Source organism: Columba livia, chromosome 3, assembly GCF_036013475.1.
Source record: "Columba livia isolate bColLiv1 breed racing homer chromosome 3, bColLiv1.pat.W.v2, whole genome shotgun sequence".
In the NCBI taxonomy this organism is placed as follows: domain Eukaryota; kingdom Metazoa; phylum Chordata; class Aves; order Columbiformes; family Columbidae; genus Columba; species Columba livia.
The window spans coordinates 57,486,751-57,511,633 of NC_088604.1; the positions used below are offsets into that span (position 1 = coordinate 57,486,751).

General features: G+C 39.6%; 1 protein-coding gene across 11 annotated transcripts in view; it reads left to right on the forward strand.

Moving 5' to 3' along the window:
- LAMA2 (laminin subunit alpha 2) overlaps positions 1-6,770 on the forward strand; it is a 356,006-nt gene extending 349,236 nt beyond the window's left edge. For all 11 annotated transcript variants that reach the window (XM_065056885.1, XM_065056887.1, XM_065056893.1 and 8 more), the window contains 4 exons: positions 2,492-2,645; positions 3,007-3,137; positions 3,759-3,981; positions 6,502-6,770. In XM_065056885.1, coding sequence (XP_064912957.1) covers positions 2,492-2,645; positions 3,007-3,137; positions 3,759-3,981; positions 6,502-6,659 — 666 coding nt within the window. In that variant the 3' untranslated portion in view covers positions 6,660-6,770. The remainder of the gene's footprint in view (positions 1-2,491; positions 2,646-3,006; positions 3,138-3,758; positions 3,982-6,501) is intronic.
- Positions 6,771-24,883: the final 18,113 nt, after the last annotated feature.

Genomic DNA, 24,883 nt, shown 5'->3' on the forward strand with positions numbered 1-24,883 from the left:
AGCCTTCTTTTCTCCAGGCTAAACAGCCCCAGATCCCTCAGCTGCTCATGATAAGGCTTGTGCTCCAGACACTTCATCAGCTTTGTTGCCCTTCTCTGCACTCTCTCCAGCACCTCAATGTCTTTCTTGTAGGAGAGACCCAAAACTGAACAAAGGATATTCAAGGTGGGGCCTCACCAGTGCCAAGTACAGTGGGCAATCACTTCCCTAGTCCTGCTGGCCACAATATTCCTGATACAAGCCAGGATGCTGTTGGCCTTTTTGGCCACCTGGGCACACTGCTGGCTCATATTCAGACGGCTGTCGACCAACAACCCCAGGTCCTTTTCCACCAGGCAGCTTTCCAGCCACTCTTCCCCGAGCCTGTAGCATTGCAATTGTTTGGATTTATCGAACTAGATCTCAGGCAGTGAAAAACAAAAGCAATGCTTAACTACTCACAAAATATAATTGCTAATACTATCAAATTATGCTCTTTGACGTAAATCTGCGATTTACAAATATTAATCTAAGGAGACAGGTAACACTAAATCCTTACCTATTGCTCCTTGTCAGAAGTAATGGAGGGAATCCATGCAGATAAATGGCTCAGTCTGGCAATAACAGTCGTGTCAGATCCCAACAGTCTTATATGCTTTGGGATTTAAATGAAGCTGTGATTTCAGATGTCATTCACAGAAGGTAAAAAACAGTGCTTGCCTTTCAATCATTCTCAGTAAAATACACTACATGATGTATTAATAGAGTGTTGTGTTGTAGGCTTTATGTAAAGGCTCTGATGCAAAGTAAGTTGAAAGGAGGTATTATCTTAGAGCTTTCTTCTGAACACACATCAAGCTTTTTAGACACTAATCTAATACATAACCGTAGGTGGACTAGCTCCCTATTCCGTGCAGAAGACTGATACCTACTTGTTTGGCTTCAGCAGATGTCACATTTTAAGCACTTGAAACACTCCTTTCTGCTAAAGAAGTTATATATTGCCTGTTTCCATGCTAAAGTATAATCAGGTTTCCTTTTCCATAGAGAAACTGAAATTTTGAAGTTAGAAAATGTTACTGACTTGTCTACAAATCGGGCATTTCTCTGATTTATTCTCACAGTGATGATGGCAAGATTTTTTTTCTTCTGTGGCATATTTTTCTTTTTTTGACAACAAAACTTGTTGGTCTGGTGATGACTTTCACTTAGAAAAAGATCTATTTATGAAGGATCTCACAGAAAGCATTGCTCAGATCAGAAATCAATTTATTTACGGATAGTGCTCGAGTTGTCATGAAACCTTTAGTACATGGGTATTTTGCAGTAAATAAGCTATATAACTCCACAGTACATTCTGCTTTGATTTATTATACAAGGAAAGAAATTATTTGGAAATTCTTTTGAATTAGTAGTCAGGATATTGTTAGAGGATGCAGTGTGCAGATTCAAGGCTTCCCTCTGTAGATGTGCCTTTCTCTTTTCTGTATTTTTACATACTTCTATGTTGTATTTTATATGCTGATTTTCATTTTCCTCCTTCTTACTGCATTACGTATGAATGTCTTCCTTTTCTCCCTCAAAGTATATGTGTAGCATTTTCCCCTCTCCCACTGATATCAGGGATAAATTTTCCTGCCTCTAAGTCAAAGATCAAAGCCTTTTCCTGAAGCCAAGAACCAAAAATGCAGCTTCTGCACACCTCAGAGAGGAAAGGGAGGGAGGGGAGGAGGGAGAGCTCTGGGGCGGGATCTCACTTACTTACACCAACCACCAGCTCAAGGGTGCACATGCCATCTACCCAGAGTCTCTGTAACGTGCTCTCAGTGCAGAGACCAAACTGGAGCTGTGGTTTGCTACCCCACAGTGGAGCCTCCATACATCCCAGCACATCCCCCTCCTCCACCTGCCTCTCTGGCCAACAGAGTCAGTCCGGTCATCAGACCTATACACAGGTATTATACAAAGAACTATACACAGGCAACAACCTTTGTTCATTTTAGTAGCTGTGTACCTGCATTAGCTCTGCCTTACCATGCAACATTAGGCTCATATTAAAGCGGGGTGGGGGGGAGAAAAAGAAAAAAAAGCCCTAGTAAAATTACTAGCAGCCCAGAGAACTATATCCAGTATCTTCATCAACTTGCAAACCCATAACCTAGTCAATTAAAAATGTAAAGTATAGGCGATTAAATTCCTGCATTGCTGATGTAATTTGCTATGTTTCATTATGCAGTGTATTATTTTATGTCCCCTCCATTAAGCCAAATAGATGTAGCTCAGATCATATCCCCAAAATGTACTTCATCCTCAGTATGACTGAGATTAGATTCCAATTACAATCAGATATTAAGGATTAGCCATGTAAAATTCAAGTTTTATTCAGCTCCATAAATCTAGCAGAAGAGCAGAGGAAAGGTACTTTTTGATGACATGCTTTAGGCCTTTATTCTGAGTATTTGAGCTTGCTTTGCACAGTTACGCTTTTTTTCTTTTTTAATATTGACTGTAGGTCACCTATAGCATCGATGGCTGCATTAGAAATTTTAAAATGACAGAATCCCCTGTTGACCTGGATAATCCAACTTCCAGCTTCAATGTTGGAAAATGCTTTGTCACTGCACAGAAAGGAACATACTTCGATGGAACAGGCTTTGCCAAAACAGGTAATGAACAGCAATTCTGCTGATAGGCAAAGAACAGCAAAAGAGAAGATGCTGCTTTCAAAAATTTTCAGTGCCACCTGAGTCCTGTTGACTGGAGGCAAAGTGAGACCAATACTTGAAACTCCCACTGATCATTTTTAGTTATCTTGCCTAGGGATAGACTATATGACTTTCTAGCAAGGTCTCACACTAAGCATAACCACTGTAACTGTTACTTACATCATTTCACACAAAATGGAGTGCATTAATAATGCTGAGTTGGTTACCTTGCATTACTGGTAACATGCTTTGTGTGATTATCAGGAATAAAGTATTAAATGTTTTTTTTTCAATTTATAATGCTTCCTCTTTTCTCTTCAAGTTGGTGCGTACAAAGTGGGAACAGACCTGCTCGTGGAATTTGAATTCCGCACAACACAAATGAATGGTGTTCTCCTAGGAGTCAGCAGCCAGAAAATGGACGGGCTTGGCATCGAATTAGTAGACGGAAAAGTGAGTAGCAAAGCATTTTTGGCTCTTTATAGAGGCTGGTTTTAAAAAGCACAGGTAGTTTAAATGCAAGCTTAATACACCAGTCTCAAGGAGTCTCAGTCTAAATCAGGGCTCTCCTTTAATGCAGCACTTCATACATCAAGAGGCTCTTACACCGTTACAAAGATATTTTAAAAGATTCTGTAACCCTTGAGTTTCCTAAAACTGCAATGTCAGGACTTAGTGGGAATATTAAAAGTTTTGAGGAAAGGCTTTGCCTTTAATAGTACTAGTTTCTTGTCTATATATTTTATGTCACAGTCTGGAAAACCAGTCAGTAGTCTATCCCTATAAAGACCTTGGGGTGGGGTGATGAAACACCTCAAAACTAAGACAATAAAATGGAAAAATGACAACCTGTACAACAGTTTTGCACATTTCCACTAGTGTTTGTCTCAGTGACGTAACTCTGATTCTAGAGGAACAGCAATCCACAAAGAGCCTGGTATTAAATTAGAGCTTCAGTGTGTGCAATCAGAGCATGTTGACTTTAAATAAACAAAAGAAAAACAAACAAACAAAACACACCACACCTGTAGAACTGTTTCGAGAACTAACTGACTTCCACATCACACTTTTCAGGTGATGTTCCACGTTGACAATGGTGCAGGCCGATTCTCTGCTATCTATGAGCCCGATGCACCAGGCAGCTTGTGTGATGGACAGTGGCACAAGGTTCTTGCAAACAAGATCAAGCACCATTTAGAGCTGACTGTGGATGACAGGCAGGTGGATAGTAACAGCCCAAACAGGGCCTCGACCTCAGCAGACACTAACGACCCCGTCTTTGTCGGAGGGTATCCTGGTAAGTATTTAGCACACAAATGATACTTATGCTCTAGCTGCACTGACTTGGTAATGTCTTAGATGCAATTAGGACCAGTATGCTAAAGTTGATGGATAAGGTTGTCCAAGTCTGTATCAGCTGGCATGGATGCTCATTTCTGCATCCAGCTGCATTTCAGAAAAAGAGGTTCTGCAGCACCCAGGGACTCTCACAGACCCCCTGGCCAGTCTCAGAGGTAGGCACAGTGACACTGGAGGAGGCAGACTTTCTGTCTTCTGCTGCCCATACACACACAGACTCCTTCTTTAAACTTTCTTTAGTAACGGCGTAATAGTTATGTTTCAATAGCAACAGAATTTGGCAAATTTAAATTTAATGAAAGCATAGCAAATTTAACTAAAGAATATATAAATGCTCTTGGAAGAACAGGGCACTGTGTGTCTAAATCAGCTTGTAAAACCTGAGGAGCTGAGGAATGTGGACAACAGCTTGCATAGAGAGGTGAGAAGACACCCCCTCTTTTTGATGAATGTCTTTGCTCTTGGTCTGGTGGTTTTTAAAGTTAAAAAAAAAATGCTATTCGGTATATTCTGGAAGTCCTTGAGAGAACTTGCTTCCTGCAGAGGTAATTGAACAGGATGCAGAACTGGGCTGAGCTCTGTAGTTTGCTTCATCTTCCACTAAGGTGATGATGAATACTGGTATTCATCTGTTCACAGACAATCAACAAGTTTATCTAGTAGCAGTTTACTTTCTGAAAACACAGCTAAGGTATTTGTGAAGTGCCAATTTTGTTGCTTTTATAATAAAATTTCCCTCTACTTTGCAAACAAAAAAGCTAAGGATGTTTGCATTATGTGTCTACTGTAGTGAATACTGAGTTCAATGGCAAGATGCACCTTGAGGGAATTCTGAAATGATTTTCTGGAAGCTGATTTCCCCCCATTCTAGTGTGATACAGTCCATCCAAAAAGCCTTGTCTCCAAAGCTTCAGAACATTTTCAACAATGTTCTTGATACTGAGATATGAGAGTTGTACTTCAGTCACAGTGACTATTGATAAGGACCAATAACTTTTTGCCAGAAGGAAAACAACTTCGTGGCAGCCTTTTTATAGCAAAACAGGATACTAGCATAGAAGCAACTGCTAAAGGAACACTGCAGATGGAGTTACCATCTCATTCTGGACTGTACATCAAGAGGAACATAGCAAGAGAAACAAAGTAACACTGCAATCTGTCCAAAACAAGCCTACGCTTGCATCATGTTGAAGTGCTATTACTGAGTTCAGCCACACAGTGAGTTATTAAATGATTTAATAAACCCACATGCACATTTAAACACCTCACACTTCTCTTGCTATCTAGTGTAGCTCTTCCAAGATTTGTTTTAATATTCTCAATACCTGGACAACCTTATCACAAATTTAAAACACGGTATCATGGGATTTTGTAAAATTAGTAAGCATTTGTATTTTCCAGTCCTCTTGAGGCTTCCCCTGGCTGCATAAACAGCGCAAAACAGTTGTAAAACAGATAGAATTAGCTGGTGGAGAGTTTCCTGTGCAGAAAAACATTTTGCCATGAAAGCATGGGCAAGGATACAAATTCCCGGCTACCCATAAAAGCCATTACTCATGTCTTACTATCGCTTTTCCTTGTGCAAGGAGGGACAGGTGCATTCAAGCACATCATCCTCTGTGAAACAGCATAATGCTATGGCTATTCAGTCCTCTACAGGTGCAAAGTTATTTCCGCAACCAGAACATAGATCAGTCAGTATCAGAGCACATCCCTGTTGCCACTTTTTCACTTGGAAGAAGACTGAGAAACAAGTTGGGACACGAATTTCAAGCAGTTAAGGGAAATATTTCCAGCTTCCAAGTCACACCAACCTTCACTTATATCATCTGATCACACTAGAATAGTTCCTTCCTTCTTTAGTGGGAGAGGTGGACTCAAATCCCTGGCTTTACTATCAGCAAGAAAAAAAAAAAAAATCATAATGCTTGAAAACTCTCAAAATCATTCTTTAAATGACACCTGAAGCCCATACTGAGGAACTGGCTTTCTCGTGATGTTAGGCCTGAGAACTGCATCCATTTTGGCACTTTTTTTTTCCCCTCTCTTACTCTGTGGATAAATAGCTTGAGAAGTTGGAGGTCTGCACGATGAGCACGTGTGCATCGTACACCATTTGTAGGTACCAAGCTGCGATTTGACCATTTTCCTTAATTTTGTGTATGTCGCATAACTGAGTTGTATGATTTACGATACCAGTTTAAATGCATTCAGATTCTGCCACTATCATACCAGGACAGAAAAAGGAAAGACGACTAGATTGTTACCACTACCATAACATGTTTTATATATGTGTGTGTATATACATGTGTGTGTGTGTATATATATCTATATATCTATTTATATAGATATGTATCTATCACTGAGGACATCTCCTGCAGGGCTCCCAGCAAACAAAATGAAGTATCAACTCACACCTACGTAATTCCTTTTCCCTTTTTTTTTTTTCATCCCTCAGACGGTGTGACCCAGTTTGGGCTGACCACTAATATCCGTTTTAAAGGATGTATTCGATTTCTGAAGCTCACCAAGGGTACTGCTAAACCTCAAGAGATTAACTTCAGCAAAGCTTTGGAGCTGAAGGGTGTTCAGCCACTGTCATGCCCTGCAAACTGACTGTCATTCAACTGATGTGGGTCTGTTTATATAAGCACCTCAGATAAAAAAAAAAAAAAAATAAAAATCTACATATACATTGCATTCATAATAAATGTCTTTATGCAAGTATTTGAGTAGTGTTTGTTGTATCTTCAAATGGCTATTTCAAGGAAATTCCCAAGAATACAAGAACTTATAATTTCCCCCCCCTCCCTTCATTAAAGGAGTAGAACAATAATTTTTATCTGTCTTTTTTCCTTATAGCTTGAAACAGAAATATCTCATCTCTCTGTAATGAAAGGAGTAGAGCCACATTCTGTCACTTACCTGGAAAGATGGTTTTAAATGATCCTTAAAGTTTGATACTGCCCCTCTCGCCAACTACACGTGGTATTGAAGTTACACATAGCAAAAATTCACAAGCCAGTTTTCTAAAGGAAGGTGAAATCTGACACTACTGCATTGGAGCAGAATGGAGGTGAAGCAGGAGAATCCCAGAGATTATTAGCATGGCACATGTCACTGATCTCTTCTGTAATCTATTTAGTTAAATCCTTAAGATAAAAGCAGCCTCTACTGGTTCTGCTTGATGCTGTCAGGTTCTGAGGGATTCTGAATGCAGAAGCCACCCCAGATCTTTCTTAAATAAAATTTAGAGGAGAGGAAAGTTGCTTCCTAGATTTTCACTAAAAATACCAAGTCCTGGTGATTTTCCTCAGTGCTCTGTATGTTTTAGAGGACTACGAAATCATCACTCAAGTGCGAATTACCTTTTCTATGGAGTGTTTCAAATTGTTAAATTCTACTTTTGCAAAGGTTGTGCTTGGACCTGCTGTACATCTACTGTACAAATGTAAAACAACTACCTACACAGAAGAGAAAAAAAAAACAACAGGGGAAAAAGAAAACCACACACACAAACACAGTAAGGTAGCACAGCCACGCAATTAAAAGAGCAGGGTTTTTTTCTTTAAGTTTTTTTTTTTTCTGCCCACCATGAGCCTTGAATACACTTTTTCAGACTTTCTGACATGACTGAAAAAAGGCTAGCTGAAAATTTGTGCTGCCAAAGAGCACTCCTGCATGAGTGCTTTGTATTTTATGAAAGGTCTCGGCATACAATATTGCTCTAAACTGCCATGGAAAAAACCCCCACACATTTACACTGGGAAACTACATTAAAGACATGGTAATAAATATGTAGCTTGCAACTATTTGGGGAGTCCAACATTCATCGGATACACCTGAAGAAAAAGATCTAGCTGCAGTGAAACCCCGAAGTAATTGACTTCAGCAAGGATGCTGGTTTTCACTTGCAAATTGCCCCTTAATATTAACAAACAGTTAATGGCTGTGCAATGTTCTTTACATTCAAAGCACTAAAAATTAGTAAAGCATGCACTTATCTCTGTAAAAGTCTGATTATGGGACATGTACTGTCTTACTGTAACTTCTACATTCTAGTCCTACGAACAAACACTGTAAAATATTCATGTTTCTCTTTTATTCTTTTTATGTCCCTTGTATTTACCTACTCTCATCCTTCAGGACAGTTTGATCAGCTCATGAAAAATAGGCCATAACACTTCAAATACAGTTGAGTATTTCCAAAATTCTTGAAAAATATGAACAAATGAAGCCCCAAGACTTTTCTGCAGAGGGAACGTGTGTTATTGTCATGAATCTCTCACAACACACAGAACAAACCACCCCCTTGGCCCGTTACATGCACAGGTATTACCTAGTTCAGAGAAGTGTTTCCTTACCTCTGGTCCCATTCAGCATGTTGGATTCTTTTTAAACTAAACTTGCTTCTGAAGTTGCTTGTTTTGTTGTTGTTGTTGTTGGATTTTTTTGGACTTGAAGACACAAAGGAAATTAAAACAACAGAGCCAAGAACACCATGAGTTAATACCGTGCCCTTCCTCAGAGGCAGGAAATTGCCACTGCTCTGCTCAGCATTGCATCAGCAATGGTCTTCCACATAAAGATGTGGAAACAAATCACAGAATCACAGAATGTTATGGATTGAAATGGAACGCAAAAGACCAATCCCCCGCCAGAGCAGGAACACCCAGATGAGGTTACACAGGAACGTGTCCAGGCAGATTTTGAATGTCTCCAGAGAAGGAGACTCCACAACCCCCCTGGGCAGCCTGTTCCAGTGCTCTGTCACCCTTACTGAGAAGAAGTTTCTTCTCAAATTTAAGTGGAACCTCTTGCATTGCAGTTTGAACCCATTACCCCTTGTCTTCTCATTGGTTGTCACCAAGAAGAGCCTGGCTCCATCATCATGACACTCACCCTTTATATATTTGTAAACATCAATAAGGTCACCCCTCAGTCTCCTCTTCTCTCTCTCTGTCCTCTGCTAAAGGAAATAAATTCAGCAGGCTGAAACAAAAGCTACTTCAGCAAATAGCCAAGCTAAAAGGAAACATAAAAAACTGCTTAATTTGTTTTTGTAGGTCCCTGAGTAGATGTATCAAGTACCGTTAGCAAAGCTTTCTGCATTTGAAGATTCAGCAGAACATCTGGGAATGATCTTCACTCCCTATTACTACCTTTTGCCATACAACACATTAATAGATAAAATTTCCTGAAAATAGCAGGTTGAGGCGCAGAGCCATTCGCAAACTGCTGGCGATTGTCATTGCTGACTCTGCCAGAAGCCATGTATTTCCCAATTCAAGACTGCAAACTAATACACATGGACAGAACACAAGAATTTAAACCCTTTTACTGCCTTTTCGTTTTGTACACATTAAGTAGCCTTTGCTGCTAAACTTTAAAAACTTTACAGCCATGTGTTTTTAAAATTGTGTTTAAGACTGACCCTGTTGACTGAGGTCACTTTCATGGATTCATGATGAGCATTCACTCTGAATGGGACAAATCCCTATTCATCTTTAGCTTTAGGCAAACTACTGTGTATGAGAAGAAGTTGTGGTTTTAAATACAACCAGTTTTCAACCTAGACTCCTTGTAAAGAGTAATTTACTTGTTCTTTCTATCAAGTCATACTTTAAGCTCTTTATAGAAGCTTATAAATGGAAAAACATTTTGCTGGCTTAGCAATTTTCTTTAGAATGCACAAGAAAAACTTCAAATGCTTAAAAATCCAAACAATTTTCCCTGTCTCTCTTTTAACATAGAAAACACCAGGAATGTGAGTTCCAGCTTTCCCTTGTTCAGCCATGGGGATTCTAGGAGATCCCAGTTGTCTGCTGAGGAGTTTCTCAGTACATGCAAGTCAAATTTTTCACTGACCTGTGTCTGACCAGAAAGAAAAGTGTATGCCATACCTTTCATGAGAACATGTCTAGTGAAGGCTGCACAAAAGGTCCTTATCCCCACATCCACACCAGTTTTTAGACTTTTAAAGATGACCTTGCAGTTTTCAGCTGCCTAAGATTTTGTGAAAGCCTATAAAACTCTCTGAAAATATCCTAGGCATCGAAAAATGTTATTTTCAGAGCAATTTAATGAGATACCATAGCTAGACCACTGGATTTTTAACCTAAGATTTTTTTTTTCTTTATATCATCTGCATTTCCCAATGGCAAAACTCTATCAGTTCTTCAGTCATCCAACTTAGCATCTTACAGCGTACATATAAGATGAATTTCTGACATAAATATGTAGGAAGAAACATCAATTTCACTGTTTCACGCTTCATAAATAGAAACAAAATCATCCAGACCTTCCTTCAAAAGAATTCCTTATATTGCTGATGTGTCATGCTATGGAATTGAAACAAAACACCAAATTATTCAGTCTGTATATTTATATGCTGTTATTCTTCACACTCGAGATTACAAATAATTTCTTCAGGTATGTGAAGTTGCGGATCATTCCTGATACGATGTATCTATTTCAACTCCAAAAAACCACAGATCCTTTCATTTTAAGTTTAGTGGACAACACAGCATAAAATGACAGCACTTCAGAAACTAAAATATCTAGTTTAAGGTAAGAAAGAAAATCCTAAGGAAAAATCTCCAACAGTCAGTGCTCTTGTACACTTTTCATTCTCCCACTGGGACCGACATCAGAACCTTTAGCCCAAATCTAGTAATTTTCACTTGGCTACAGACTTACTTATTTTGAAGAGAACTGCACAAAATATTCCTAATGCTAGAGTCACCTCCTCTTTGCCTTCGTTTTCAAAAGGATGTTTGAGTACAAAATTCAGCTGATGCTTTCTTCTTGCCCCATATTTATATAACACTCTGTAATAACAATAATAATGAAAGTAGATGACTAGAGTTTCAAATACTTTTATGATATATAGTATTATTAAATATTCTGTAAAGCAGAATAATCTGCTGTGACATTTCCCCTTTTAATCATAATTTATTTTGACAACTTCAGTACTTCTATTTGGCATGAGCAAGGAAAGATGACTGGCAGTTGAGGCCCTAGAGTAGCTAAATTTCCTGTGGTTTTCTTCATTATGATTCTGTGCTGCAATATCACATGAATTTGATTTAAACAGCCAAAGGCTTCACTCTCTCACTGAGCTTCATGTCAAGAGAATGGCTCCTTGGGAGACGAAAAACTGTCCCCATGTGTGCCCATATCTCTGCATTGAGGGAACACAGCACGTGGAGCAACACAGGTTCCTACATCCCTCAGGAGCATAAGAGGGCTCTTTCCTCCACAACTTTGAAATATTTGAAGAGACTTCTTAAGCACTGAAATGCCTGGGAGTGTAGACAGGCCTAACACAACACAGACTGATACTTCTTGCAGTTTGCATCAGTTTAGCCCATCTGAAGATTCAGAAAAGGTGCGAATACTACAAATTATTGTAGGATTTCTTATTAGCACCTCTTCAAGCAACACTTACATTTCATTCCTCTTTTAAAAATTCTGGTTTTATGTTAAATTTGCTTGGGGGAAAGTCAACGGTCCTTTTATTTTTTTTCTTGACTTTTTCTTACTCTGCCTTGTGGACAACTATGTTCTACAACTGAGGGGGGGAGTAAATCTTCAGCTGAAAAGAAATGTTGGTGCTTGGAAACAAAGGATGTCATGTTAATCTGTTATTGATATACCCATCAGACTACAGTTTTTACTTCAAATGACCAGAGGAAACAACAGGGTCTCATTCACCATATCAGCAAATGCCACCTCTAGAGTTCTTCTGCCTACTACTGCCCCAGAACCCAAATTATAAGCCTGATCCACCAGCTGAGTCAGAAGGGCTGCAAGACCATACTGTGCCAGTGACCAACAAGCAGCGAACTTTGGTCACTCCAGAAGCTGCAGACAGGCCCACTGTCATCCTGGGGATTTTGTTTCATTTCATTTTGTGTCACTGGTAAAACCTTTCTTCCCAATTGGACTTGGTTGCTCTGCTGTAATTCACTATGGCACCGAGCATTAGGGTTACTTTGGGTAGAACAGAGAAGAACCCTAGCTTAGGGTAAAACTTCCAGATGCAGGTAATATGAAACAATACTAGCCAGTTTCTTCTACACACATACACACACAAAATAACCTCCACAGTACACCTGAGATGCAAGCACAAGCACTCAGATCTTTGTCACAGACTGCGGCATTTTAATAAATTAACCTTACACAGATATTCCATAAAGCCTGTTTGTTTCTGTTAGTGGCTGCATTATTGCTACTATTCAGTCAGTTTTGACAATATGAATAAATCTCCTCATTAAGTAACAGAAGTTTTAACATAATGGCTGAGTTGGCTGAAATAGTTGGTCAAAGTTGTTGAGAATTCACTGATACTGAGGCAGGTAGGAAAAATCTGAGTAACTTCTGACTGCTCTTACAAAACCACTGTCTTGTGGAAAATCTCAAGGTCGAAAGGCCAGGGTACTGCTAACAGTGTACTGCATCTCCTCCAGACAGCTGGACAGAAGAGCAAATTCCCCAAACAAAAACTACTGGCAACAGTGGGTTGCCCTAAATTAGAAAACCCATCTTTCATCTGACACTGCATACAGCTGGTGCACACTGAAGGAAAAGGTTACAACATGCAAAACACTGAAATCACATCTACATACGAGATTAAACATTAATACAGCCAAGCGGGCAGCTCTGAGAAGGAAATAAGCTGGTCAGGAATGCCATTACAGCATTATAGCAGAGAAAAGGGTTGCTACAGATGGGGGTACTTGATCTGCAAATCTGCACCAGGGCCACATACAAAATGGCTCACAGTGGTTTGTTTCTGGCTTTTCTCATGTAAATGAAAGAATGGGAAAAAAACCCCAACAAACTAATATAAAATTCTATTCAATGCATCTGTATACTTTTGACTGTTTACTCTCCTGAAGATTACAACTATCCCACAAGTAGCTAATGGTTATGGGGGTAGGTAGGTTTTTCAAGAGTGTTCTGGAGGTTTTTTGTTTGTTTTTTTCTAAATTATTATGGACCTGAAAACTCAACACTGCTTCTCACGCTACAAAATTGCTTAGTGTCCATCCTATAAAGGGGTAACAGAGAGGAAAAACCCCTGTATCCAGACGTTGTGCTTGAAAATACAAACTAAAGACAGCACTGCTGCATTCCAGTTACATTAAAGAAGGACAAGCAGTCATCATTGACCAAAACCCAACATAGTGAATTTAAACCTCGTAAGGTAAGGTTTAAAGTAGTACAGTAAGCTCAGTGTTCATCCATATCAAAGCCCTTAGGCCAAGTTTGCAAGATACTAATACATTCAGTGCAAGACTAAGGGCAAGCATGGCCACAATGTACAACCGCACCTTTGTATACATTGTCTATAAGGCATATGCTATTTTAAACCTCCAAGCAGTAGCAGTGTGCTCTCAAACACCAGCTGGCAGTGGCACATTGGGTTGTGAGGTCTCTAAAATGTGATTCCATAAAAGCCATTGGGTGTTGCTCCTGCGTAGGAACTGTTAAAAGTACTAGAACAGATGAAGGATTAAGTTTACCATTTAGCTGCCTGGTCCATGGACCATTTTCTGTTCCCCTTATCAAACATTTTTGAAATTAAAACTTTTTATCCTTTTCCACAATCTTTCCTTGTCTGTTTGATCATTTACCTAATATCAGATAACTACAGAAATTATTAGCTGCATTATCATCTATTGATTAAACAGCCAATATGTCCTCGAAAGAGCTTGTTCACCAGTGTGTGAAGATGGTGTCACTAAATATTTACATCAGGTTGAAAACATGCATGAAGTTTTCTGCTAAAAGGATTGTCATCCCTAAAGAAAACTTCACTTTCAAAGGTTACATACAAATAAAAACAACATCTAGAGCTCTTGCTGGCATTTCTTTTTTCAGTGGTAGTTTTAATACAGCATTTTTTCTTTCACTTTGTGGTATGACCTCTTTGTAATATCCTGCTTTGTGGTATGTAAGAACTGACAGATTTGACTGATAATTAGTATTTTGCACTGATAATCTATAATTAGCCACCTTAGTAATAACAACAGGTTTCTTGCATCACTGAGATACTATATTTTCTCATTTTTAAAATTCTTAAATGCAAAACAAAATTGTTTGGCTACCTGACTTTTTCTGCCACTTCTTATGTGGCTGCATTGAGGCAATCAAGAAATCCAAATAAATCCTTTCCTATACCATGGGGGTACTCTTGAAAGAGATGTGGGTAGGCCTAGCTCTAGAGGAAACAGTCTTGCAGAAAAGAAAGCCCCAAATGACCAAACCCCCCCACATCACACAGTAGAAAGGGCTTGAGGAGGCCGCCTAGTTCATCCTTTCCTATTTGCAGAGCAATGACATAGCCAGTAATTCCCCATTTGTGCTTGTGCACGAGGTTTCTCCTGGGATAATGCCTTTCCCTGGCAGGCATCAGCACTACGTTCTGTACCTGGCCAGTGTCCCAATGAGGGCAAGACCAGGGAGCAGAGAAAGAAGAGCTGGGTAGTTTAGCTGAGGAAATAGAGCCGAGTAGCTTATATATTTGCAAGGATTCTTCACTTGTCCTTTTCAAATTTAGCAATTCCAGCTTTGGAGAGATTTCTCCCTCCTGAGCCAGTTCAGGACAGCAGACATAACAGCACTTCAGCTCTGTAGCCAGCCAAATGCAAGCAAGCACACTTCAAGTTAAAGGCAATTTTACATTCCTGCTTCATTTATCAAACCTGACATGTACTGCACATTATGACTTCCATGTAATGGTTTGACTGTAAATTTACCCTCAGCAAGATCCTTTTATATGCATTCAAACTAATTTACCTCTCGCTGATCGAGTCCTAACTTGTAATTTGCTTAAATGCAAAGCCTAAATTGACTAAATCAAATGCATTTGCGCAAACTCAATAAACAAAACCATTACCCACTGAAATAAGCAACTCTCCTAAGAGCATCAAATGCTTCCTTACAGTGGAAGAGTTGGCTCAGGAGCCAACCACCACTCCAACTAATGACCATGTTTCTCCCTCTATTTCATTAGCCAGTCTGAGGACTCTTGTGGGTTTTTTTTCCCTGCTCAACGGAAGTGCAAGAAGCAGACACAGCTTTATCAAGTACTCCAAGCAAAGCGACTAAAGCTCATTTTCCAGTGTAATGAAAAGGAACCAGCAGAGAAAGATGCATTTGAATACCCCTGTTAATGCATACATTAGCTGAGCCATAGCCATCAATAAAGATCTCAGCCACCTAGCACACTGTATCCATTTGTGGAGAAGGTCATAAAATTATTGGAGCACTGTGTCAGTACATGGTTTTTTATAGCAGTGCAAATAGGGTTGAGTCATACTGATCTGCCTCCGACTCAGTGCTTAGAAGGGGACATTGATTTGCAATTGCAAAGTAATGATTTAAAAACTAACACACTGCCATCCGTCAAGAATGCATTCAGTCACTTGATGAACCAGGATCCACCTGAAACGGATGGAAGACTCTTATCAGCTGCACCACAACCCACCCGAAGTATTTCACTAGTGTATATTTACTTCAGTGGCTTTGTAATTTAAAGGTAATGGTGGCAATAACAAAGGAAGCCAGCATCTAGTGCTTTACACCAGCTTAAGAAAACCTGTGTTGGATTAAAAGTATTTGAAGCTTCATGCTTATTGAAAATAATACCTGAATGGCATGTGGTTTACAACACACACCAATAGTTGTTCTAATACAGAAAATTATTACTGTAGGGCTGTACTACTACACTAAGTATTCTCACTGGAAGTTACCACCATGGGTACACCTTCAAGCTGTCATGCAAGGGGGTTTAAGCAGCTAAGTTCATTCTGAGTCCAAACTTAAAGTATCTAGTTGCCAGGAAGAAAAAAAAGAGTTACCAAAATTAATACGACAATGCAAACATTTTTTTCTGATACGTATAAAATAAAAATAAAACCAGAACAGAAAGTCTTAAACTAGCAGACTAATTTGGGAAACTGATGACTCTTTAATACAAACTATTAATAAAATGTTGCATTTCATAAGTTCTTATCTATAAGTTGCTTTAGGAATATTAGCTTATCCATTTTTCTGTTAATAAACAAAAGTCATAATTTGGGTTGACTACAAACAGCATGTCCAGGAAATGAAGTTATCCAATGCAACAACTACACTATTCTATTTTATCTGTTTCTCCTTTAAAATTTCTGCCCTCAGTTCCCTGTATGTTAATTTCCAACAAAAATCACTAAGACAGACTCTGCAGTGGTTTCCTAGATAATATGTCAAAGAATTACATACAGACCTATCCAATACAGACCTTCCTCAGACATGCCTGAGCAGCTGGGCTGCAGCTTCATATAGGTTGGCTCTGAACAGCCATGGCAAACATAAAGGAAAGGGGTCTCGCGTTTGAGAAATGATTCTGTACTGCATGGACTCTCGGCTGTCCCTAGTGCAGGTGACAAGAACATGAAGGGACTAAGAATTACCAGTGCTTTGCAACAACTACTACTTTAAAAAATATTTCTATTAAGAATTAATGGTAGTTAATGCCAACCATGGGGAACTGCAGGCTTTGCAGGATGGCTGCCAGCTGAGAACATGGCATCGTGCACTCCTACCAACAGCACCAGCAATCCAGTGCTCATTCTCCCTCGCTAGCAGAAAAAGTTGCCAAAAGGCAGTGATTCTTCTGAAGATTTGTGTATGTGGCCCATGTTTTGTGTGACAGGTCCTCACTCAACAACTGAGACTAAAAAAAAAGGAAAAAGTGACACTGGAAAGGCAGGCAGGTGAGGGAACAGGAGAACAGAAAGGAAGGTGCAGGGCAACACTGAGTGACGGCAGAGGAAGCTTTAAGAAAGCATTTCTCGAACAGCAGCCATTGAAGGAATTCTGTCTGCTGGGCTGAAATTTTAGATATCTAAAACACTGAAATGAGCACCTTTGAGCACATGTTCTTGTTTAATTTGCTTCCTAAATTTGCAGTTAAGCTTTGCCATGTCTTCCCTGCCTAAAAATGGCACATAAATCCAGATGCAAGAGTTCAGGCTACTCAGCAAGTTTCTTCCCTGGTAAACAAGGAAGAACAGAATTTCTTAATACTGCTAAGAGAATTAAGTTCCTGGATCTCAGTCTTGGTGTTCATTTTTTTTTTAAGATTTTTTAGAAAATATAATACTTTTCTATACTGAGAATTCCTCTTATTTTTCATTGTCTTTATATAGAAATTGTAGTCCAGTAAGTAGTATGCAAGGATATGCCCACTGGAATAGGCCCAGTCTAAAAGACTTTCAGTTTCGGGTTTATTCCAGTTACAGTTATGATACCCTTGGCACTAAGGGAAATTCATCTTTAATTTGTTTCATCCTGAGGAAATAAGTGACGCAAAGAACCAGCAAAGCCATGAAGAAAGCCACAGTGGTGTTACTTTCCTTAATTCCAATGCAGGCAGAGGTTTACCAAAAACCACTAACAGTTTTTCCATCCTTTATGGAAAACCAATTACCACACTCAGAAGTCCCCTGTCCAAAACCAACTCGTTCGGAGTGCAAGGGTTGCCGTAGATCTTGAAAACAAAAATGAGCTCTAGGGGTCAAATCACTTTCGTTTCTCAAGAGTATATTCCACTGGCATTACCTTGCCTAAAGAAAGTGCTGTGTGATCTACGACTACATGGCAAAGCTGAAAATTGCTAACAGCGCATATACTATAGCCATGATGGATCTACCAGGGAAGATGCAGCCCCGGTACATCTGCAAAAATCACAGTCTCATGAAAGAAGTTATATAGCCGTAGATTTTCAGAGGCTTGTTAATACAGGGGGGATGCTGTGTCCCATTTCTTCCTTCTAAACTGTTGCCAATACTGTGATTAGCATGCTGTCATCAGCTGCACAGGCTCTACAAGCACACAGACATCTCGTAACTATATAATCTTATATTACATAAAAATTAAATATAATCTCACATTTTCCTCTCCAGTTGTGGGAAGACAGCTGCCAACCAAGTGTCTCTAAAGAAGGCCTAAATACACTGCAAAGCCTCTTGTGCTTGCACAGTACAGAGTGATATCAGCTTAAAAAATGTCAATGAAATCCAATTCAACTCCTTTCTTTCCCTATGTGCCTTCCCTCAAAAACAGACATCCTTGTCTACAGCAATGAACAAGAACTTATTTAACAAAGGTGCCAAAGGTGCATGTTCTTCATTTTTCACAGCAGTTAGACATACACATATTGACAGTCTGTCTCTCGTTGATCTGCTTATGGTTAGTGCTGTTTCAAACTAATAAACAGAATAAATATTCATCACGCACTCCCTTGAAGCTTATTTAATGTGACTGGAGAGACAAGAGCATGGAAGAGTCAACCATTGTGGCAATATAGCTAAAATAATTCTCTTTGTGGGTAATGAGCAACTGCATTAAGGAACTGGTGTTTTTTCTAGCTGGTTTCTTCCACTGTACGGGAGATGACATTTTGTTGTGTGGTCTCCAGACCCAATTTGAAGAAGCTGATGAAGAACTAATGTCCCTCCAAGGCAACGATGTAATTAGAGGAAACACCGTAGAATAAGAAGAGGCAAATATATTTGAGGTAATTCACTGCAAGCAAGACTCCAGTCAGTAGCAACCATTTTATTATGGTAATTCTGAATTGCCTTCTTGCAGTTCACTATCAGACATTCTATTCAATCCCTCTATTTTGCTCTAAGAGCTTTTTTAAAGTGACACCAGCTGACAAATGCATAATTACTGTATGAATAGCATGTGTTAAACTTGTCATGGTGCTTCTTTCTCAGGAAGCATCAGAAGCTGGATTAGGACTGAACCTGCAGCAGGCACTGTGAGGGGGAGCATCATGCCTACCTGTGTAGTCTGGTGTCTTCCTCCCCTGACAGCTGTTGCCAGACCATTCTCCCCTTCTTAATTATGGAAAAAAAAAATAAAATCAAACACTATTTGTCCCTTTCAGAAGGAGAAGGTAATTTATCTTTTGTCTGATGCACAGAATATAAGCATTATCAGTGTCTCTTTGAACTTGCTCAAACTTGGAGCAAAGGAGTAGGCAGAATGCTGGCACTTGCACAAGCACAGTGCCACAAAGCTGAGGCCATAACAAACAACACACAACTGGAACTTCATTTCTTCCCTTCCCTCCCTCTTATGGATGCTTGGGACTGGGCTATTTGCTTCTACTTTGTAACTTGGTGGTACCAATGTGAGGGTAAGAAGGGCTGCAGGTCCTTCCACTGACCTGCCTTCTAGAGAGCCTCTCCTGGTGGCACCACGGGCACGCTCCTGTCCTTCCCCATGGCCTGGGACCCCAGGTAATTCTCTTGGGCTGCTCACCTGGAAAGCCGTTCTCCTTGCTGGGGAAGGGGGGAGAGATAAACATGATACAGGAGTGTGGCTCGATGTTCTGGGTACATGAGTCCCCTTTATTCCCTCATAATATGGAGAAGACTCATTTTTCAGAATCAATACGATCATCATTTTTGCTATTTCCTCCTCCTCTGTCACTGAAGAAACACAATGAAGTATATCTACACTGGCTTTATTCATGGATCCAAGACTAAGTAAAGCTTTTCACCATCAACTAATGATTGTGAGCCCAGCTTGTGGCACGAATGCCGATTAATAAAAAGAGAACAAATGATCCACACGCACTTTTTTGAGTGCTGCCCTCCTGAAAAGCAAAGTCCTTCTGAGGTGCCCTGTTTTGGGAAACAACTCTGTCAACTGTAATCACCACTCGCATTTTGCAAATTCAGCCACAATGTGAAAGATGGATTTGCTTGCTATATAACCCCACAGTAAGGTCCTATGCTTCATTTTTCTGACATAAATTTCTGTGCATGCCAGTTTGTATTAGTATCATTATATTAGCCATCTTTCTCCACTATTTCTGCAAATGGGCTACCAAAATATCTTCATGAGTCCAGTGGAAGGGCTACTTAGAACCAAGTAAATAATAATCCAAAATAACAAACTATTTTCTAGATGACACGTGCAGATGTTAAAGTTTGGAACAGTTAATTAGTCCTCACATTAAGTTATTTTAGCTTAAAAAGAATTAAAGTATTTTCTAAAGAGGAAGAAAGTTGTTCTGTGGTAACAGGCAGTAATTAGTGGCTTTTTAAATGTTGCTGCTACTAGAAGATTATAAATGCATTTAAAAAAAAAATATCCATCTTTCAATGGCAGAAAACAAGCAAATAAGTCTGTAATCAATATTTTCTCAATGCTTCTCTTGTATATTTTAGTAATTTTTGTTCCATAAATGACTTTGAGCACATGAGAATAATTTTCTTGTTAACACAAACTTCATTTGAATTGTGGTCAGAATACAAAACTTCACAACATCTTATATTGAAAATGCATAAACTTACTGTGAAGAGAGTTGCATTGTAAGTGCCAGGTATCTTCATCGGGGAGAAAAGACAAGGAGTACCTAAGAAAAATCATAGTGGGTCAGACATTACTGAAATAAAGCTCACTTCAGTATACTTTACATTTCTACCTACAGGAAAAGCTGTATGATGGGTAAAGAAGAGTAGGAACATTTTTGTGGAGGAAAAAAGATTAAACACTTCAGATGTGCAAGTAATTTGATTGTACTCTTCTCCAACTGTCTCCCTACACAAATTTTGGAAGCTGTCAGATGCTACTGGAGCTCTTTATGTATTTGCACATAACATTTTTCATCGCTAAAATAGAATTAACACACTGAGCAGCAAATAGGCTTATGTGCCTCACTTCAGTATTGTAGCATAAATATACCAGATTATCAGCTGGAAGTAGAAGTTATTATGAAGTTCTCTGTGGATCCTAGCCACAGAGACTAGCAGGACAACATCAACTACACCGAGAAGAAAAGACAAGCAATGTGAATGTTGTGTTGCCTCCTAAATCGCTTTGGTTTGCATTATAATTTTAAATCTAAGGAATTCCACTTAGTATCATATCAAAAACATCCTTTACTGACACTCCTTTCTCTAAGAAGTTTTATGGTAAATTTTCAGCCTGGTGCTCAGTGGCACCAGGTGAGAACCTCCACATTAACAAAAAAATGGAACTATACATCTGCTCTATTCTCTGCTGCAAGTCAGGGCATCTCAGATGCAGAATTAAAGGCTAGTGCAGCTTTCATGTCTTCAAAGAAATGGCAAATTCTTATGTGAATGAGTTCTAAATACTTTAAAATATTTTTTTCCTTACCTCTCCACCTTTTTTCCGTAAGGAGCTGAAAGGACCATGAAAGGTGCAGAGTTGGTAGACATTGGCGAATATTGTGTTCATGAGGGAAATTTTAAAAGCCTGAATAAATGTAATGCTCTAACTCTTTTATATTAGTTTCTAAGCAAGCCGATGTCTGGGAATCTTTGCAGAGGAAGTTTTCGGTCTCAACCTGCATCTCAGCTTGTTTTTCATGGACAGAAAGCTGTAACTCAGTCCACTCTGAAGCACAATTGCAGCAAGACCATGTTACCGGTAGAAACGGTTATCTATGGCATTCTCTGTATTATGGCTGCTTGATCCAGTCTGATGAAGAAGATCTGGAAAGTATTACTAATATGCAACAAAGCACTATACAGTGTGCATTTCATAAATCTCCCTTTTTCATGCATATAAATGCGGAAGCAAAAACAGATTGGTTATGTTGTTACAAGACATTTTTGTTATTAGAGAGCATAAATTATTTTCCTTTCTGAGACATTCTGATATATATCACTGCTGAGTAATAGATGCTGTCCCCACCTCTATCATAACATTGAGAGTCTGGTAGTTCTCAATGCCTCCACTGGCCTCTGCAACCCCTCCAAGGCACACAGCTCAGGAGTCCTACAAGGACCATGACTCCATCTAGGTCACATTGCTACAAAGGGTTTACCAACTCAGCTTAGCTCTCATTTTTCCCATGACACCATTGCCAATATGGTTCATAATTTCTACCAACCTCCTCACTTCTTGGACCATGAGGCTTCAGCAGCCCATTAGAACATGATAATTGCCACTTTCAGTCAGGGTCTATCTGCTCTTACAGGGTTCAGAAAGCAGCCACAGACATATCAGCAACGCGACAGGTGTAAGGACATGGCAAAAGCCTTACAAAGGCCTCATGGGCCCCCATGGGTGACTTGACTCAGCCGTACCTCTGACAGCTGCAGAATGGCTCATACCCATTTCACAGGCAGGAGCTCTCTCATCTGAAGCTTCAACACCGCACACAGAGCAGACTCTCCCACAGACTGGCCTCGCCCCCCGTTTTTTCCTAAGCTATGGATGTTTTGTATAGGAGGTCTCCCTCTCCCAGGAGAAGAATTTTTCCCATCGGGGCATACACATAGCCCAAGAGAGTTTATGAAATTAGAAGAAACCTTTACCCACCATCCCCAGCTGTTTTCTTCACTCCTGAAGCTTTTAGCCCAAAATCCTTCTTTCTTTGGGTGTTCTGCCAGGCTGGTACACCCCTACATGTCTGTGAGGCTGAGAGGGAGCACAGAGGACCCCTTCCTTCCCACCAGAACAAACTCCACCAGCCTCCAGCTTCTACCCATCTCTCTGAAGAGGTGATCACATTCAGCTCGCAGCCAACAAGGTCCAACATCAGGCTGCTGTCGCTTCCAGCTGAACAAGGTAACATTCAGTCCAAAACATGTACCAAGGCAGTTCAAATTTCACTTTGCTACATCATCAGTGCCTTGTTATTTATATAAATATTCTATTTCAGATGCTGATATTGATTTGACACTGTTTAGTTTCACTGAACATTCCCTTCTCCCCGTGCATTAAAACAAGGAACAGGGATGCTTTATTTTAGATTACATTTTACAGTATAAATCTTTTTCTAAATATTTTTCTGTCCTACAGAACTGAGACCTAATCTCATTTTCTACAACGCTGAGCAAAGAAAACTAGAAACTCACTCTGCCATGCAGGCAATTCAACGTGCACACTTCTGGACTGCAGGGTAGCATTGATATTTGATCAATACAGGTGGGTGGCTTGGGATTTTTTTTTTGCCTTTGATAGATTTTGCTAGAATACAAAATCCAAACTTCATACTGTAGCTTTAAAGATAAAGGCACAGACCTTTTAGAAAAAGTAACCATTTAAGAATATGCTTGAGTGTCCATGTTTGGAAATTGCTTGACCAGTTAGTTGTCTCCAGCTCCCAAAAATACTCCAGCATCATACAAAAAGGAAGTGTTTTCCACATGCCAACTATAAAAGCAAGTTGATATAAAGTTTAAACTTTCCTGTGCAAATTTTTAGCAAATTATGCCAAATAATTGGCTAAATATAAGGAGGATGAAAAAAATGCTATTTGCTGTAAGTTCATTGCTACCAAGAATAATTGACTACTTGCCAACCAGTCTCTCACTGTTTAGGTATCATTGTTCAATGAGCATGGGGGATCATGTTCTTGACAGGGGGAATGAGGATGAACCACACACTCTGAATCACGTTTCCAGTCTCAGACATCTAGTATAAGGAAGGCAGCACATAATATACTAAATTCTTAAGCAAATCTGGCCCATAAAAGTTAGAACTGGCCCTTCTGTTCCTTAATAAGCTCCAGTGAGACTCCAGAGACAATTAGGCTGAATAATTCTGCTTACTTCACATTTTCTATTCTTCTGATATAAGACTATTCAACTTTTTCTGCTTTTTTGCAAAGGCAGCTAGCTACACTCTGAGGACAGTCTGAAGGGGAATAACAACAAGCTATTCCTGGGGGGAGGGACACAAGGAAGTGCTCTATTAGGGTAAATTTGCAGAGATCTCTACTGTAGAAATAGATTTAACAGTTTTCTCTGAACTTTGCATCAAATTTGCCTTGGTTTTCTGTAACTGCTACACATCTCCCAGCTAAAACAGACTTCTACACTAAACATAAAGGTAAAATCAGGGCTCCATATTGAAGACCTGGCCATTGCCGTGACTTCTGAGATTAATATCTACACTCAGCACTGAAAACTACTGTTTCCTTGTTCTCAGACCCCCTTGCCAGAGGGTAGACAGGAGCTGCATTGATAGGGGAGCAATTAAACTAAATTAAGCCAAAAGCAGATAAAAGCCGCACTGAAATGCAGCAAGCCAAGGCATTCCTGGCACAGTAAATACTTAAAAGTGATACAAAAGGTCAGAGGAGAAATAAATTAATAGCATTTGTATCTATGCTGTTTCATTCACAAATGAATGGCATTTGTAGGAAGTGTGACACATGAAAAAGGATTTAAGACTGGGTAATTACAGAAGTTATTTAACATTTCTAAGCAGGTCTTTGGATGATCATTGAGAAGAATGAAGAGAGGAGGTGTAAAGGCACAAGCCTGAATATATTGAACGCCTGCAGAAGCTGAACTGCAGAGCGACAATGCAGACAGTGCTGTCCCTCTCCACTTCCACACACACCACTGACTTCAGGGACAGAACGGAGGGACTGGAAGACAACGGATGAGGTGTAAGGAGGAGAAAAAGAGACAACAAAATCAGTTGGGAAAGAAAATAAAACTGTTTCTGAATGGGAAGCAGACAAGGAAATACTACATTAGGGTTCAAATACTCCAAGAAGGGGAAAAGTTGCATTCCATCAAGATTTTTTTTTTTAGTAGTAGTAGTAATTATTAATCAAATTGTCACAGAGCAGAGGATCGGTGTCAAAGCAAAACCTTGACAAGAAAGCCAACAGTCCAACGAGACTCAGGTTTCTGAAATGTCACTCTGAGGTGTCCCACCGAAACATGGACACCACACAGGGACACGACAGCCACGGTACTGACACTTTTCTTGAAAAGCAACCAGAAAACAGGGGTTGACTTCACTCTTGCTCATTTTGGTTCTTAAGCAGGAGGAGC